Raw genomic sequence first — 16724 nt, 5'->3', positions numbered from 1 at the left:
TGGCCCATCGCTCTCGCCGCTCACTACCACTTCCTCCGCACGTGAAGAAGTGTTACCACTTTCACATGCCAATGAGTGCCTCGGGAGAAAGTAATCATGCTGATTCAGACGCTCGACCTCGCCGACACCGCTCCGGTCTCGGAATGCACATTTGTTAGCTTCGTTGGTGGGCGGAGCCAATAGCTTTGCTTGCTTGACGTGAACGTGGTGTGGAGCCTGAGGACAGAATTGGGTGGGCGCGAGTCATAGGGCTGGGGAGCCAGATCTGTGGTTTTGTATCGCATTGGCCCAGGTCGCGTTTGAATTCGATTGAGGCCGGGGATGGTTGAGTGCTATGTGCCAAGGTCATGTTCTTCTGTCGTGGTCATCGATGGAGGTGAGATGGCCGGTCGTGGAAGCATCTCTGCGTGCCATGTTCATAATGATACAAAGCTGAGTGAGGCAACGGCCTCATCAGTGCTGCCATGTCGGAATGTCTGGCCCTTTGTCGTAATGCCTGACGAGAAGGGTCGAGCACATCGTACGGCGCACCTCACGGCATCAAGCGGATGTGCATCCCAGCACCCTATGTGCCTGCGGACAACCTGTCTGCTGGATTGCGACCTTTCATGCTTCCTATTCGCCATCGCAAGTGCGGCCGCCTCTCCCATCAGCAAACTTATCAGATCCATATCCTAGGCCCCTACGTTCAACAGTACAGGCTGCGACTTGCCTACGAACAAGTCGTCTATACCCAATCTAACCATCTCAAGCTGGTGTCGTGACCGATCGACATGATCATCCCATCTCAGCTCAGCCATTGATATTCCTCACGCCCGCCTGCTCATATATCTCCAACTGCCTCGTCCCTTTCCTTAGCAGAAACTCGATAGTCCCAAACTCCTTCTTGTCAAGCTGTATATTCCTGCCAAATTCTTTGCGGGTAAATGCTTCGAAATTCGGTCTCGTCTCTGATGGCTTGGTCCGACAGGCTCGGAGACACCGACGGTAGAGGGATAGGACGTCTCGTTGTAAGCCGGAGAGACGAGCCATGTGGTGGAGGTGAGACGGTTGATGGGATGATTGAGTGAGGGAGATGTGAGGTGAATGGTGATGTTGGTGAATGCTTCTACGGTGGGCTGGATGAGTGCAGGGAACGGAATTTCTTGGATTGTTTGAGCGCGTGAAGCTTCACGGATACGCGACAAGCCGCACTCATTTCTACTGGACAGGTAGCAAGAGATACTATTCATGAGGCCACTCATAGAGTCGATTGCATAGCCGCTGATGTGAAGGCCTGCCAGACTTGTGCCCCTACGCTAGCCAAGCTAAAGAGGCACAATACGATCCATCACCCACCCCCACAATGGCAACACAGGAAAGCGACTATTTCCCACCCCTGGACAGATGCCTCGCCTCTTACTCACCGACCATCATACCATGGACACAGGCTTACAGGCTACTGATCGATCTCCCGACGGCTCTGCGATCACAAGCCCTCGAGCAATTCTTCTCCACCCCCGAAGCACTCCAATGCCTGATCTCACCCCTCACGCCTTTCCCACGACCTACACCAGCTACCAAAGGACAATTCGAGACGAGGACGGCGCCAATCCACGTCAGCCAAGTACAGAAGGGCGATGGAGGATGGGATCTTGACCAGCTGAAGGGCGATGCGCTGTGGCTATCGCAACGGGTCCAGATTGATGAGGAGGCTGCGTTGCGGATCGCTATTGACGAGGCGCAGGGTAGAGATGCTGAGAGGGTCACGCTCGCGAGAGAGACATCACCTCAAGCGCTTATTCATGACAATGGTGGAGGGGTAGACCTGGACCAGGAGGACATGCGGAGAGGGAGGGTGCTGGCGACGTATCTGGATGAACGACAATCCATTCTGAGCATTAGCACCGAGCTGGCGACACGACATGCGGTCGCCAAGGGTGAGGCGACGAAAGCAGATGAGTGGCTAGTGGAGCTGGCGAAGAAAGTGGCTGCAGGACAGCAGCAGCAGGGCCAGCAAGCTTTCATCAAAGATGCGTTGGACGCTGTTCGAGATTGTACGACCATGCTGGATGATAGCACGAAGCGCCAAGCTGTCTTCAGCCAGGACGATCGGAAGTCAGACCTATTTGCCACTGCTACACTACTGCGCATCACCGATCTGCTGCGACTTATCCTGACCCATCTACACTCCCTCGAAGCTCTACCCGGATCAGAGATCGTGCTAGCTTGGTTTAACCTCATGGCCGAATGCGCGTTCATGCAAGGCCTGCAGGGCACAACGGCAATGCCCAATGTGGAGCCCCTGCAGTGCTTGGCTGCTTTGGTCTCGCTGACCATGGTGAAATTGCCTCTTACTGTGACAAAGGTGACCGTGCTAGCTGAGGCAGCGCCTAATGTGCAATACCCTAAGCTGCCGGGCGCAACACCATACGTGGATGACATGGATACTGTCCGAACACTGAATCGCATCCTCTACCGAGCTGCTCATGACGGCTTAGTCGTCGCGGCACCTGCTGTCTACGCCTGGTCACTCGTCGCGAAATTGTTCCGGGATGGCGCCGAGCGAGAGCGATACAATCGTGAGCTCATCGAACGCCAACGGATCGAAGAGACTGGCGAAATTGGACCGGAAATGCCTGATGCAATGGTGGAAGAACGCTGGGGCTGGTTCCTAAGTTCAGATGTCGAGGAGGCGAGAGAGGATCCCGCGCGATACTGGGCGATGGTGGCTGTGGACGACATGAACGTCTACAGTATCATGGCCTCACTACGCAACGTCATAACAGTCTCCTACGGCGGCGAGCTGGACTACGGCACAGCTCTTATCGCGCGATCAGGACTTTACGATCTCATCGCCCAGAGCCTCGATGTCGTAGACTATGATGCACCTCTCCTCGACGCCCTCCTAGCAGTCCTGACTCCTGATTCACCACCGAACGACACCAACTACTTCGCCAGCCTAGCAACAAAATTTATGACAAGCGCAGACGATCGCCTAAAACCCGCCATCCTCGACCAAGCACTCGCCCGCTACCCATACGAGCTCTCACCCCTTATGCGCCTCTGCACCGTCCTCGCCGCAGCAGACGGCCCATACGCCGCCGGTCGCCCTCTCCTAGTCGAACTCCTGGATCACCTTGAGACGATCACTGTCCAAGTCCCTGAACACTTCACCTCTTATCGTCTCGAGAATGAAGACGAAGGCACGAATCGGATGGTTTTGACCGAGGATCTCACACTCTTCGCGCCACGAGCGCAGCAGAGTTTTTATGGCGAACGACAACTTCGTTTCAACCGTGAAGTCGATGCTGCTGAGCACGAGGGACCAAGGAATGTACTTCTTATTCCTGCTGGGAGTCAAGGAATTGTGATTAGGGAGGAGAGACCAATGGTCCTTTCTCTCAGGCACGAGCACAGTGGACTAGAGTACCTTGGCCTTGCACTAGCATCTCTGACTCCGGGAGCAGAACTCGTGCCTTCGCATCAAGGCGCCGCGGATTTCGATCTAGGCACTGCGGCGGAGATTATTAGTCTGATCAATTCCCTCCTCTCCTCCGCCATGAAGATACAGAATGGCGCAGAAGAAGCTGCGCACGTGCTTGGACGACTGAGCTATGCATTGCAAGAGGAGAAAGATATCATCACCATCATTTCGCAGATCTTCGAGCTGCAATTGCAGGCGCACATGTCTCTCCGACCTGCGGTCGGGAGTAGTGAGGTCTGTGTCGCTTGTGCGGAATTCTTTGCTATGCTCGTGGACAGCAGTCCTGAGAGGGTGTGGTCGGTGCTCACGCGGAGTAGCCTGCTTGGGCTCGGCAACAGCGGCGTCGGTGGCGTCCCCGCTATCGGTGCCGTTATCGAGGCGCAAGCTGCTGCTGGTGGAGGCGCGAGTTTCCTCGCCGCTTGCGCGAAGCTGTATCATGCTGTCTTTGACGACGCGGTCGCTGGTTTGGTTAAGCGCCGAGCGAGCGCTGATTTGAAGTCCGCGAGGAGCGGATCGAGGTTCGATTCGGCTTCGCCTGTGGGTAGTCTTGGTGGGACACCGGAACGCACGATCAGGGTTGTCATGGAGGGGTTTACGAGGTGTATGGTTGAGATCTTGCAGAATCTGGAGAGTCTGAGAATTGGTGCAGATGCAAAAGCGGTGGTGTTGCGGGAGGTTTTGAGGACGTGGGACGAGGTTTTACGGTTTACGCATGGGCTTGTGGAGGTCGTGGCTTCACAGCAGCAACAGCAGCAGGAAGGACGAGGTGCGGTGGTGATGGTGAGAAATGAGAGGCTATGTGCGCCTCTTTTTGCGGCTGCGGAGGTCGTGCTCAAGGCTTTTACTACCACGGGTGCGGAAGTCAGGAGTCCGGTTCTTGAGACGCTTGTCTCGTGTCTTGAAGATGGTTTGGCTCTTGGTAACGTCGATATCGCTTCCTCGCAACAGGAAGCTCTGATCTCGCAGACGAGTTGCACGGCTAATTTCCTGGCGACTGTTCTGCGGACACAGCGGTGTCTGGAACCGAGGCGCGCTTGGATGCTGGCCAATCAGTTGGCCAAGCATATCTCGACATTAGCAGCGGCGTTTGTCACGGATAGTAGATGGAAGGCTGAGATGGCTACGTTGTTCGAGGAGATCGTGATATCGCTTGCTTGCACGGACGCGGATCCCACGGCTCTGCTCGGAGGGCTGAATCAGTATACCGCGAAGGCTTTCTTGAGCGTGGTGAAACAGTTTGATGGTCCGATCAAGGACTTACACGCCGAATGTCAGATCTGGAACTTTTTGACTGCTGCACTGGAAGGACGACAGCAGTGGATAGGTATCTTCCTCCTCACCGGCTCCATGCCACGGACATCAAGATTCGAAAGGTCAACCGCCACTTCGTCAACAACCAAAGCCGCCAGCAAGTCGACTCTACTGCACTCCGCCCTCGACCGCCTTTCGGAGATCAGCCAAGTCATCCCTACCCTTGCCAAAGCCATGCTCCACTTCATCGCCACAGCCCAGAATCTTTGGCCCTGGGCAACCGTAACCGTACGCTCGCACCCGGACTTCATGACCAAAACCCTCAAATGGTTGGACGAGATCGTCCCACCTACTCCCGCAGCCTCTTCAAGACCAGGCGCTGGCAATAACGAGGAAGTCAGCGCAAGCGAGTACCAAGCCGCTACCTACCTCTGCGATATCTTAGCCGTAGGCCTTCACGCCGGACTCGAGACAGGCGATCGATCGGTTCTGAAAGCCCTTGTTCCGAGATTGGGGTTCTTGACTAGGAGTGGAGTGGGTGTTGATGCTTATAATCGCTCTTTACACCGAAATCTTGCCGAGAACTTGGGTAGGAAATTTGGGGGTGTGCAACTTGCTGCGTTCGCGCGCTCCGGGGCGAATAAGGGACAGCACGGACGGGGTTACTTTTATGATCTTGAGCTTGCGGATCGGGTGTTGGGGTACTCGGCTCTGGCGTGGGAGGGGAACGAGGATGTTCGGGCGCAGGGTTTCGCTCCGGAGGTTGTGAGGGCGAATATGAATCTTAGCCTTGTTGATGCGCAACGGAACTTGCTTGGGAGCTGGAAGGTGCTGGCCACGACGTTGAGTGAGTTTGTTGGGTTCGAGGATGCTGTGCAGGAGCCTTTGATCAAGAGTGTTATGGCTGCTGTGGCGGCGAATGCGAAGACGAGGCTTGACGAGCCGGGGTGTGCGGAGGTGTTGCAGATGAGGGCTGACATGGGCTTTGTTGTATTGTCTAAGTTGGTGGGGATCAAGTGCGAGAAGGAGGGGATGAAAAGTCTTCTCACAGGTGAGGTGGTGAAAAAGAGTGAGCGGGAGGTTTTGAGGGAGCCGGGGGTGTGGGACTTGGTTCGACAGAGTCCGGTTGATTATGAGGTTGCTACGGCGCAGGAGGATCTAAGGTACTATCGCACGCTACTACGGATCCTGTTCTTGGCGATTCGACCGCATGGACTTCTACCTTTGCCGAAGCTGGACGGTGGAAGACTTGTCTCACTCTCGGCAGAGGTTGCGAGCGTAATGGTTGAGATCGTTGGCAAGACTATTGCGCCTGGGTTTCGAGCTCTGTGCGGAAACCTGCATGGCGATATTTCTATGGCTTTGCCAGCTGACTTCGCTCTCATTACCGCTCTACTGCAAGCTGTGCTCTCGGTCAACGGTGTCGGCATTGCACATGCGCAGCTCGCGGAAGCAGTGGCGAACTCAAGTCTGGTCCGCAGCGCCTTGAGTCTCTATAGCTGGGCCGATCAGCTCGGCGAGCTCACCATGGAGCAGGATCCCATCTACGGCGAAACGGCCATGAACACCCTGGTCCAGCTCTCGACAATACCACCGATCGCAGAGCAGATGGCCATGCAAGGTATCTTGCTCTCAATCTCCAGCACCAATCTATCGAACTATTTCCGCAAACCCGCCGGAAAAGGCCCGTGGGATGAGCCGGGGAGAATGTTCACGATCTGGAGCGAAGGTATCCTCCCGCTCTGCTTGAACTTGCTCGAGGCTGTAGGCGCACCGTTGGCCGCGGAAGTCAGTGTCTTCCTCAATGGGTTCGCGGAACAGCTACTACGAGCAGAGAGGGCCTTCCGAACTAGCGGAGGTAGAAGACAACATCCGCATAGTGGCGACGTTACACTAGGACTGGTGAAGGAGGCATATGCACTCGTACACATTGGCCTCACGCTGAAAGCAGATCTTGCTCGTGCGGCAGCTGAAGGACTGAGCGCGGCCGAGATCCCGGTATTGAACTATGATCTTGAGAGCGTGAGGCAGGAAGTTGCGGGTCTGGCTAGGACGCAAAGGAGTTTGGCGGATAAGATTGTGCCTTCTAATGCTAGAGAGGAGGGTATGGGAGCAGAGGCTTTGCAGGGGCCGGTGCTAGCGGAGATACATGCTGTTATGAGGTGTTTTGGCGATGGGGTGGAGTGACAGCGATACTTGCGAATTTGCTTGGCTCGCCGACATGCTGTGGAATCAACGTAGAACAAGTGTCTCTTTACTGCGGCTGACACCGCGCGATGTGGACTTCCGACAGACATCGCTTAACTCAGCTGGCATCGCATAAAGTGTCCGGACAACTGTCCCGGAGTGGGGCTTGGCGAAACTCGCGCTTTGACTGGTTGGTATATACAAAGGCCCCCATTCTGCCACAATCACCTTCGGGTTCTCGCACCAAGGAACGAGAATGGCTACGTTTTACAAGGATCCTACATATGCGCATTCGCTATCCGCTGGTCGCAATGTATGACAGGGTCCTGCACCATGACGCAGGGCAATTAGACTCTGCCCTATCCTACTTACTGTTCAGCAGCACGATCCACGACCGTCCACGATCTCGCCATGTTCGCTATCAGGCATACCATGTAACACGCGTCTCACCCATCATCATGGGCCGGAGCTGATGCGATGTCAGCGCCCTTGGGTCGGCTGATCTGATACTGTCTCAGCCTTGTGGTTCAAGCTATACAGGGACTGCTCTTCGCGAATTGCCTTCAGTTACTCGCGCAAAGGCCACTTTCTCTCAGCGCACGACTATCCATCAGAATGGAGACTCTACCAAAGGATCAGTGGCTATTGCCAGCTATTCTTGACCATCGAGCCCAGACTACACCAGGCGATCCATATTGTATGCTGCCATCCGGAGACAATCTAACCGATGGGTTCTTCGAGCTGAGCTATGCGGCGATGGCTCGCGCGGTCGACAGGACGGCATGGTGGCTCGACGAGGTCTTGGGTCAGCAAAATGCTCACAAATCATCCACTGACGCACAAGCCGTACCATATATTGGTCCTGATGATCTGCGGTACTTCTTGCGTAAGTCATTTTAAAGCTGCTATCGCGAAAGGACTGTGGTTGATCATTCTTTATGCACAGTCATGATAGCGGCTATCAAGACAGGGAGGGTACTCATGATACCATTTCCAGCAAATACCGTTGAGGGTCTGAGTGAACTCCTTCGCTTGACTGATAGTACTGTGGTTCTGGCACCGAACTCACACAAGCATATCTGGAGCTCTCCGATCGAGACACATCCAGCGAAAGAAATCGATGTGCCCAGCCTAGAGTACTTCCTTGAGGCGGTTCCGACTGATAAATACGAGTTTAATCAGACGCTCACTGATAGCTATGACGACGGCGCCATTTTATGCCAAACGAGCGGGACCACCGGGAAGCCGAAGCCAATCAAGATGACGAACGGCAATATCGCTGACTATATACTGGCACCAGCCGTAGAGTCACGACAGGCAGCGGAGGACACCGACAAACTCGCGGTCTTTGCAGCCTTGGAACGTAGAATGGGTCCAGTCCTGACGCCAATGAGCTGGGCAGCTACGCCTCTCATCGCCTGCTGGGCGGCGTTTGCCGGAGACTATGTGCCCATATTCCTCCCTTACACCACAGCACCGAGGCCACCAACACCAGAATACATCATCGACATGACCAAATCCCTACCGCGATCCGCGACTCGGGAATTGTCAATATTCGCCGTCCCAGATCTCTTGCGGCAGCTTGTGCGCTCGGAAACCGGGCGAGAGTGTCTTCGTCAATACGCTGTGGTCGAGTATGGTGGTGCCCCACTTGATCACGAGACGGGGGATATCATCCACAACATGGGCGTGCGTGTCCAGTCTTTCATCGGATCCACGGACTCGGGGATCTATCCCACCCGCTTCGATGAGCCCGGTGATTGGAAAGTGGCACGCTTCGAAGACGGCTATCAAGGCTACGAGATGGAGCAGTTCCATGACGATCTTTACGAACTTGTAATCCGCAATCAAGGCGACGATCCCAGATTCTGTTTTCAGAAAGATCCTGGTTTGAAGATCTTCAGGACCAGAGACCTGTGGCGCGAGGTGCCCGGACGAAAGAAATATTGGTCGAATGCTGGCCGAGTGGACGATTTCGTCAAGCTGTCGAGCTTGACCAAGTTCAATGCCATTGCCATTGAGCAGATGATTGAGGCTGATGGTAATATCGCAAAATGTGTCGTCGCAGGCGACTCGCGAAGCCGGCCATTTGTGCTCGTGGAACCTGCTGCTCGTGGCGATAGTGAGGGAGAGACTCTGAAGATGGTATTGCCAGCGCTTGAAGAGGCGAACAAGCACTTGTTGTCCGAGGCACATCTGCTGAAGGACTTGATGCTGTTGACCGACCCAGATATTCCAATCATCAGGACTGGGAAAGGCACTGTCAGTCGGCGTGCTACACTGGATGTATACGAGAAGCGGATTGAAGAGCTATACATTAGAGCAGGATTTGAGGCTGTACCCTTCAAAGCCACAGGTGAAGCTATGACGAATGGACATCACTGACTCTAATCATGCGGAGATCGTGTTTCATAGCTTATACAGACAGTAAACTAAGCGCTAGTATCGCCCAAGCTGTCGAACTGTCCATCGTTCGACACAGCACCAAATTGTCTCGGCCCAGTACCACCGCTACCCGGCTCATTCGCAGCTTCCATTTTGCCCAGCGCAGCTCGACCGGGATCATTCTTGCCTCCGATATCGTCCGTAAAGCTGGCGTTGGGTGCGTCAGAGTCAAATCCACCTTCGGAAATGTTCGCTCCCTTTGGCCTCGAGTTCTCGTTTACGCCTGAGGAGCTGTTGTTGAAACCCGATGTGTTCTGTGCAGAGCCAGTGTTGCCACTACTGCCAGTGTTGTTGCCGCTTCCGACAGAGCTGTATATGACACCTCCAGCCGAGCTACCAAGACCTTGTGAACCTGTCAAATCAGAGGCCCCGGATTGGTGGCCGGAAGTCTCGTCCTCGGCATCCCTCTCACTCCTAGACGTCGCAGGATCAATTGTCCTTGCGCCTGAAGTGTTGGTGTTGCTTGCAGTCGATCCCTTCGAGCCCTGGCTTATCACGCCTCTGTCATCAGAATTGGCGCCGAAGCTGCCGCCTTCCTGGACCGACTCAGCGGCGAGAGAGTCGCTGGTCACGATACCAGGGTTCTCGTTTTTGTCATCGCCCTGGGAGGCCTGTATGTCGTCAGAGCAGATCATTTCTGTGGTGATGGTCTATCAACGTACCCTGGAATCTGCTGCGTACGACATGATTGTAATCTTCGCTGTTAATGCTGATCTGGTGGAATATGGTGGCGTGGTGCTGAAACGTCTCAAACTGGCAGTATGTGTGAGTATGTAGAGTCAAGAACGTCGTGTGATCCAAAGTGAGAAACGGTCTCATAGTCATCATGCAGGTACCAGAGCTATTACGCCTGCATGATGTAGCTGTGGTGCTCTGGAGAATGACCTCACAGAACGTGGTGGGGCTGTCATTGGTATCGATGATCTGCATCGCTATTGTGCCACACTACATAGAGCAGAACGTGGCAAACTAGTCGATAACGAAGATGTAATGGGCAGGCAATTATTTGACTACTATACCATCCGAATGAACAAGAGATATCATGATCCGGCAGCGGTCTTGGTTTAAGCACGAACAAGCAGAAGGAACACCTAATGCTTGCAAGATGAGATTAAATCAGGGTCTACAATCACTGTCTGATATCCAGCAATTGCCTGTGAATTGGTAGGAGTACCTCTACTGCAATGTACAATTCGATGTTGAGTGCGTCTCTTGCCACCTAGCTGTAGCCTCTAATTGTCGTATCGTGCTTTAAACCAGAAGTCGCAACCAAGCAGTCTCTCATTTGTTTGGGTCTGCTGGATCGTTCTTCTGAGGGTAACCTGAGGCGATAGTCAGTACATAATGGGAAAACATCGTCGAGGAATGAGCATACCATAGTCCTTGCCAGTAGTATCCTTCAGTCCCGCCTTGCCTTTCGACCCTCTCGTAACAGCATCGTTGGGAATGCCGCCCTCAAGACCCTCACGTCCTACACCCTGGCCCTGAACATTCTCCTTCTCACCACTCGATCGTACTGCACTGTCGCCAGTTGCGGGTCCTCGAAGAGCATCGTCACCGACTGAGAAGGTATCTGAGACGCCACCGCTGCCAACGTTGACTTTCGAACCGTCGGCTGAGTTCCAATCTGACTCGACCGGTGGTTGGTCGGGGAGAGGGAGGTTAGCCTTGCGCTCGTCAATAAGCTGGGCCCTGGATTTGCCTTCTTCTGCTACGCCGGACATTGTGGCTTGATATTTGGTCGACGAACTGATGTTTGGGGGTGACTCGGATTGTCTGGTGATGATCGATTTGTGCTTGGATCGTGATAGACGAGGAATGAAAGAAAAACTATCTACTGTACCTGCATTTAGAGCTCGTCGGCGACCAAATGCGTGCAAAGACGCTATCGTGTGCCCATAGTGACGCTGATGTGACGTTCCGCTTCGGTCAAACATAAGATGTAAGGCCGTCGATCGCTGATCAGTTGATCAGCTCATTACCTAAGCAGAGACCCCACCAATTCCAAACACATTGATTAAAGATGCATCTTCTTCAGTTTGAAAGTCACATTCCTTTTTCGCAATAGACAATGTTGACGGCGCCATTTGTTTGCATGGTGTGACACCTTTCATGGCATTATGACGATCGATGGCCGCCGATATTATCGAGTCCAATCGTTTCGGCTGCGAATCATGCAATAAATCGACACCATGACATACTGATATCCCGCCCGGCTCCAGCCAACATCACGCATTATCATGCCATCAATCGCTTCCTCTCCTCCATCCCGCACCTTTCTCTCGTCGAATTTCCAGTCCCGCCACACAAGCTTTACCCAGCCTCTAGTAGAGGCATTTGCTCTGCTGAGTGGCGGTGCGCGGTACACGACTGAGTGCAGGGCTTCGGCGTCGACCTGTACGCAAGAGATGTGACTTTGCTGGTCCAGTACCTTGCTCGTCAAGTGGTGCAGTTGCTGTCCAGTTTTTAAAGTGTTCTCGTATAGTTGTCGTGCTTGCCCTGTCGAATAGACCATGCTCATCGAAGGTTTTGTAGTCCAGACTGTCAAGCATGTTGGAAGCTTCCCAAAACTCTAGGGTGTCTACGGTTCGTGCGTGCAAGCGTGAAAGGAGTTCCTTCCAGTAGTCTTCGTTCTCGTATGTACTGCCGTAGCTTACACAGCCCCAGATCTTGTGACCATCTGCCTGGAGTTGACGCTCGATATTGTCTGCGTCACTGAAGATCATGGCAGTGTCAGGTTTGCGACGGGACTTGACGCCAAGGAGCGCGTATTCGTCAGTCATTGTTCGTTGTGTGGCGACGGCATCGAACACCCTCAGAGACTAATTCCTGAAGCGAAATGTAAAAGTAACGCTATTACAACGAATCCGTGCATCCGTACGAGCTTTAGTATGACTCAAATCCTGGCCGACCTGATTGTCCGACCCTTTCCGAACGACTGCGCCTCTTTATTGTCAAGCTTAGCTGAGCGTTACCAGGCAACAGGTTGATACTGAGAGGACAATGGATTACTTTGTCTGCTGTCTAATGCTCAGGTCAAGAATTGCGAAACACGTGTACGCTATGCCAATCACATGAACGTCCATAGCCCTTCTCTCACCCTAGATGACCGTACCTAAACTACCTCCGTGGTCTTTCCCGTGAACGAGTCGTGGATGAAGCCAAGGACTTCGAGACCCTTAGGAAGGAAAGAATCAGCCTTGATGATGGCCATGTCCTCTTTGATGCTGGCCTCTACGCTACGAAGATTTTAGCCTCTGCCTCGAAGGATCGAACAACTATCAGCACTTACTCAGTAAATCCACCATGATCCATCCCGTCGATCTGCTTGTGCAAATGCTCCGGAGCATTCATCTTCATCCTCTCATGAATAAAGTCGTTTCCAAAGTTCACCAGCCCACAATCCGTATGATGGATCACAGCCACGGCGCCAAGTGTGCTCTGGCCATTCGCCATGATGGAGGCGAGGACTTGCATAGATCTGAGGGCATCTGGTGTGGCTCTGCCCCCGGCATTCCGCAAGATGGCGGGTCCGAAGGGCAGATTCCACGTGTCGATAATATTGCTCCTGGGGTCCATACAGGTCAAAATGATGACGGCGTCTTGTTTTGGGAAGTCTGAGAACTTTATGCTACCGGAAAAGCTCTTGACGTGCTCACTGTGTATTCGATCAACTGGTGTTGTGGTGAGGCTTGATGACCCAAAATCTATACATACTCGTTGCCCTTGGCAAGTTCTCGCAGCATGGCTGCAGACATGGTGGAAGTACGATGTGCTCGTTAATTGATTTGTGGCAAGGTATTGTGGTATTGCCTTTTCGTGCTGAACGTCCTGATTCGAAGACGACCAGAAGGAGTGGCAGCGGAGACATACTTATATCTACTCACAATGTCAGGCCTGCGAAGTCTCTCTTCCAGCTACATGATGTATTGTCAGCAGTATAGCATCGAGCCTTGCCGTTCATACAGATGTCGACTGACGTGCGCGAAAAGGCTCAAGTCATTGCAGTGCACTAATTCCCATCGAGAAGTCGACTAGTCCTTTTTCAGCGCTGCGAGATCAGTAAACATCCAATGACATAACGACAAGCCGCCGAGATGGTCGGCGATGAGTCAACACGGTCACTGACATAGTGATGCTCTTAAACGACTACCTGGTGTCGTACACGCTGTAGCCTGTGCCAGTATTTGTCAGGTGCGATATGTACAAGGCTTAGGGCATTGCCCCAGGGTTATGGGTACAAGGTTCAGCTCCTTCCCGCTTCCCGCATCCTACAAGGCTGAACACATGTAGGTGGCTCCGATAAAATGTCAGTATCTATACCGTCGTGCTAGTATGCGCAGGTGTGGTATACAAAGGCCAGTGAGCATGGTACCCTCGCTCTCGATCACCTCCGATAGCCAGCAAATCTACGTACATCATCAATCAGCTCGTCCTTCGCAGTCCCAGTCAATGCACGCTTCGGATCCGCTTCGACTCGTCGCCTAATCGTACCAGAATCACGACCAGATTGTGCCATACTGTCCCAGAGCTCGGATCGTTCAGCCTCTGCTGCCATCTTGGCATAGACTTTGCGCCGGTTCTCGTCCCGTCGTGCTTCGTGTTGTACAGCCTCTGTGACAAAGGCCGGCGGGTCTGACAGGATTCTGTGTCGACTGATGCGTATATCTGGATCAAGACGTACCCTACGGATCTTAATCTCGTGGCTCGATGGACAGTTCCTGCTCTGTACTTTCCTGTGCGACCGATATGTGATCCTCTCGCGCACAGACACTGTTGTCGGTTGCTTCGGGACGTTTTCATGCGCATCGCGCCTTACACGCCGATGCTTGCCATCAGATTCTAAATCTCGGTGCCTTACTCGAAACTTCTCGCTCGTCCTTGTGCTCGGCAGACTTCTTTGATTCCAAGCTTTACTTGTTTTCCGTTGCCCGATTGACTCGGTAGAGAGGTTTCCGTCAGACTTACTTCCCTCGCCTGTAACATCACCAACCGTGTTGCCGGATTCCGGCTTATGGCGAGTCTCAGGTAGTGCTTCTCTGAATCCGCTAGGCAGCTCTTCATTTTGTTTCTGAAACGAACTGGGCATTGCCTCCACCTTAAGGCCAGAAATCCGGACAGCTAAAGACACTGCTGCCTGCATCTTCGCCATATAGGTCCGTGTGGGTTCAAGCCATGCCTCATCCATGACAGACCATGTAGCTTGCTCCTGCGAGCCTTGAGCCTTCAAAGCTTCATGCTTTAAAGCTCTCCGCAGCACGACCGGAGCTCTTTCTCTCCGTTTTCGCAGAGTATATCTCATAGCTTTGTTGTACACAACAAGTGCAGCTGGGTCGAGAGACTGGACGATTCTTGTGCATCGCGCGTGTAATTCGGCCAGTTCCATAACTTTGTGCTTCGCGATGCGGATATGTTGTGGTACCTCGATCCCTTTGACTTCTGGGGTGAAGATGATAGCATCCGCCTCCCGAACGGTCAGTCACTCTCCAGCGTACTCGCTGGTAGCAGATTTCTGAACGGCATTGAAACCATTTGTGGAATCAGTACTGTAGTCGAGACTGTCGCCAAATGTAAACTTCTTTACTTCGCTCCCACTTCGGTGCCTTATTCGCTCAACATTTGGTGCATCGCGTCGCCGGTCAATTCCCCAAGTTGAGACATCATTCGATCGCCCACTCTCGCCCCGTCGTGGCGTGCCTTCATACCGCTTCCTATCGGATCCTCGTGTACGATGAGCGGTTCGTTGAGCAGCGATTGCCTCTGCATCACCTGCCGCTTCCGTGATGCGGAAGTGACTGTATGGTACGTCCAGCTTGGTCTGCGTATGTATTGCGGACCTTGGCTCGCCATTGTTTAATCTCTGGTCGTTTATGAGGACGTCGAGAGCCAGTCCACCTTCCGAGTAGGCGCCGAAGAGGTTGGGTCGGTGTCGAATCGTTGCGTCCGTTGTCCTCCCACGGTCCGAAGTTAGCTCGTCGGGCACCAAGTCGATAGTGGAAGGTATGGCGCCAAATATTGCCGATCGGTCTGCTCTATTGACAAAATTCCAAGCACTTTTCCTTCCCTCCTCGAACTGCTCCGTATCGCGAGGTGCGAGGAAGAACATAATGCTCTCACCTTCTTGCACAACCTCACCCAATGCCTGCCGCTGCTGCTTCTCCACAGCTTCAGCTCCTTCGCCCTCGAAGTTGAAGTCCCAGCCCTTTTCACCACGAAGCTCGCGGCTGCTATACACCATGTCCGGATCTAGACTCAGCAGCCCTGCCTTCTTGCCCCAGCCTCCACCACCAGATAGAACTCGATGCAATCTACCTCCAGCCCTAAGCATGCGCAACGTTGTAGAGTTGACGATCCGATCCCGCTGCTTTTGCGCGTCTTCTGCTGTCCATAATGATCGAATTTCCTGTGGCGTCCAAAGTCGCATAGTCCTGGTGGCTGAACCCTCGTTCCTCTGCTGAGACCACGACCCCTTGACTTTCGGAGCTATGAGAGCCCAGACATTGACTGGCTCAGGTGACATATTGAGATCCTTGAAGTAGGCTGCCACGACTGCCTCGAGCTCCTGAGAAGCTGGTTGTGGGTCTGACCATGTGGCTGACTGTTGAAGGTCGTCTGTTGAGGTGGCGGAGGAGAGCAGTCTTATAATGTTGCCCATAGCGTTGCGGACTACGCGAAACGCAGTCAAGGGTATCAGAGGGACCATGGCTGCTATAGCGCCGTGCGGTTCTTCGAATGGAAGATGCACGGTCTTGCTTCCAAGGAAACGACTGCTTGTCTGTACCAGCCCTTTCTCTGAAACATGATCGTATGTCCTGTGTATCAGTGTGGACGATTTACCTGTTGAGAAGACCGTCTGTGCAAGTGGAAGCTGGATCGTGTACTGCCAAGGTCGATACTCTGGTGTAGGCACGAGAAATTTCATGGAACCTGGCTTTTGAGCTGCTTTATCAAATGCAGACTCATGTCCGGCAAGCGCTGGTGCAGCAGGTGCAAACAAATATGCCAGGCCTTCTTCCCCAACCAGACGGTCTGTATCTGAAGGTAGGCGATCCACCACCGCGGTCAACACTTCGACTGGTTTGGTCAGGCTTTCGTGGTGACTGGGCAAAATGCTCTCCAGTACTCTCACGGGAAGCCGGTCGTCCAGTGCATGTTGTGCGTATGCCGGTGTAAGGAGGAGAGTGAGCAGACTTGGCTGCTCGTGCGCTTGTATGGTCCCATCTGCTCTGTTCTCTGCCAAGCTTTGTAGCAATTGATCGATGCTACTCCGTCCTGCCTCATTTGTGGTCACCGTACCTAACAAGTGTGATCCCGCCTGCAAAGTTTGCTGCCTCGCCAAAGCGCCATCGTTGTCGACTCCATCCGCTGACCCGCT

The 16724-nt window shown here is 53.4% G+C and overlaps 8 protein-coding genes across 8 annotated transcripts; 2 read left to right on the top strand and 6 right to left on the bottom strand.

Moving 5' to 3' along the window:
• Window positions 1–1345: 1345 nt before the first annotated feature.
• Window positions 1346–6904, top strand: LTS14_009270 (uncharacterized protein; the record flags this gene model as incomplete). The annotated part of the gene is made up of 1 exon (XM_064841953.1): window positions 1346–6904. The coding sequence occupies one exon, from the start codon at window positions 1346–1348 to the stop codon at window positions 6902–6904; it is 5559 nt and encodes a 1852-aa protein (XP_064690463.1).
• A 615-nt stretch (window positions 6905–7519) lies between these two features.
• LTS14_009269 (uncharacterized protein) lies at window positions 7520–9289 on the top strand (the record flags this gene model as incomplete). The annotated part of the gene is made up of 2 exons (XM_064841952.1): window positions 7520–7790; window positions 7851–9289. The coding sequence occupies 2 exons, from the start codon at window positions 7520–7522 to the stop codon at window positions 9287–9289; spliced, it is 1710 nt and encodes a 569-aa protein (XP_064690462.1).
• Window positions 9290–9336: 47 nt separating this feature from the next.
• Window positions 9337–10035, bottom strand: LTS14_009268 (uncharacterized protein; the record flags this gene model as incomplete). Its single annotated transcript, XM_064841951.1, has 2 exons — window positions 9337–9960; window positions 10012–10035. 2 exons carry the CDS (start codon window positions 10033–10035, stop codon window positions 9337–9339), a joined length of 648 nt encoding a protein of 215 aa, XP_064690461.1.
• Window positions 10036–10630: 595 nt separating this feature from the next.
• On the bottom strand, window positions 10631–11073 carry LTS14_009267 (uncharacterized protein; the record flags this gene model as incomplete). The annotated part of the gene is made up of 2 exons (XM_064841950.1): window positions 10631–10671; window positions 10725–11073. 2 exons carry the CDS (start codon window positions 11071–11073, stop codon window positions 10631–10633), a joined length of 390 nt encoding a protein of 129 aa, XP_064690460.1.
• A 600-nt stretch (window positions 11074–11673) lies between these two features.
• LTS14_009266 (uncharacterized protein) lies at window positions 11674–12132 on the bottom strand (the record flags this gene model as incomplete). The annotated part of the gene is made up of 2 exons (XM_064841949.1): window positions 11674–11744; window positions 11781–12132. 2 exons carry the CDS (start codon window positions 12130–12132, stop codon window positions 11674–11676), a joined length of 423 nt encoding a protein of 140 aa, XP_064690459.1.
• Window positions 12133–12464: 332 nt separating this feature from the next.
• On the bottom strand, window positions 12465–13107 carry LTS14_009265 (uncharacterized protein; the record flags this gene model as incomplete). The annotated part of the gene is made up of 3 exons (XM_064841948.1): window positions 12465–12588; window positions 12642–13007; window positions 13067–13107. The coding sequence occupies 3 exons, from the start codon at window positions 13105–13107 to the stop codon at window positions 12465–12467; spliced, it is 531 nt and encodes a 176-aa protein (XP_064690458.1).
• Window positions 13108–13736: 629 nt separating this feature from the next.
• LTS14_009264 (uncharacterized protein) lies at window positions 13737–14158 on the bottom strand (the record flags this gene model as incomplete). The annotated part of the gene is made up of 2 exons (XM_064841947.1): window positions 13737–13995; window positions 14034–14158. The coding sequence occupies 2 exons, from the start codon at window positions 14156–14158 to the stop codon at window positions 13737–13739; spliced, it is 384 nt and encodes a 127-aa protein (XP_064690457.1).
• Window positions 14159–14828: 670 nt separating this feature from the next.
• Window positions 14829–16501, bottom strand: LTS14_009263 (uncharacterized protein; the record flags this gene model as incomplete). Its single annotated transcript, XM_064841946.1, has 2 exons — window positions 14829–16449; window positions 16479–16501. The coding sequence occupies 2 exons, from the start codon at window positions 16499–16501 to the stop codon at window positions 14829–14831; spliced, it is 1644 nt and encodes a 547-aa protein (XP_064690456.1).
• Window positions 16502–16724: the final 223 nt, after the last annotated feature.

This window comes from Recurvomyces mirabilis (assembly GCF_035927965.1).
Source record: "Recurvomyces mirabilis strain CCFEE 5264 chromosome Unknown scaffold_30, whole genome shotgun sequence".
NCBI lineage: Eukaryota > Fungi > Ascomycota > Dothideomycetes > Mycosphaerellales > Teratosphaeriaceae > Recurvomyces > Recurvomyces mirabilis.
This window is presented reverse-complemented; position numbering and strand designations above follow the sequence as displayed.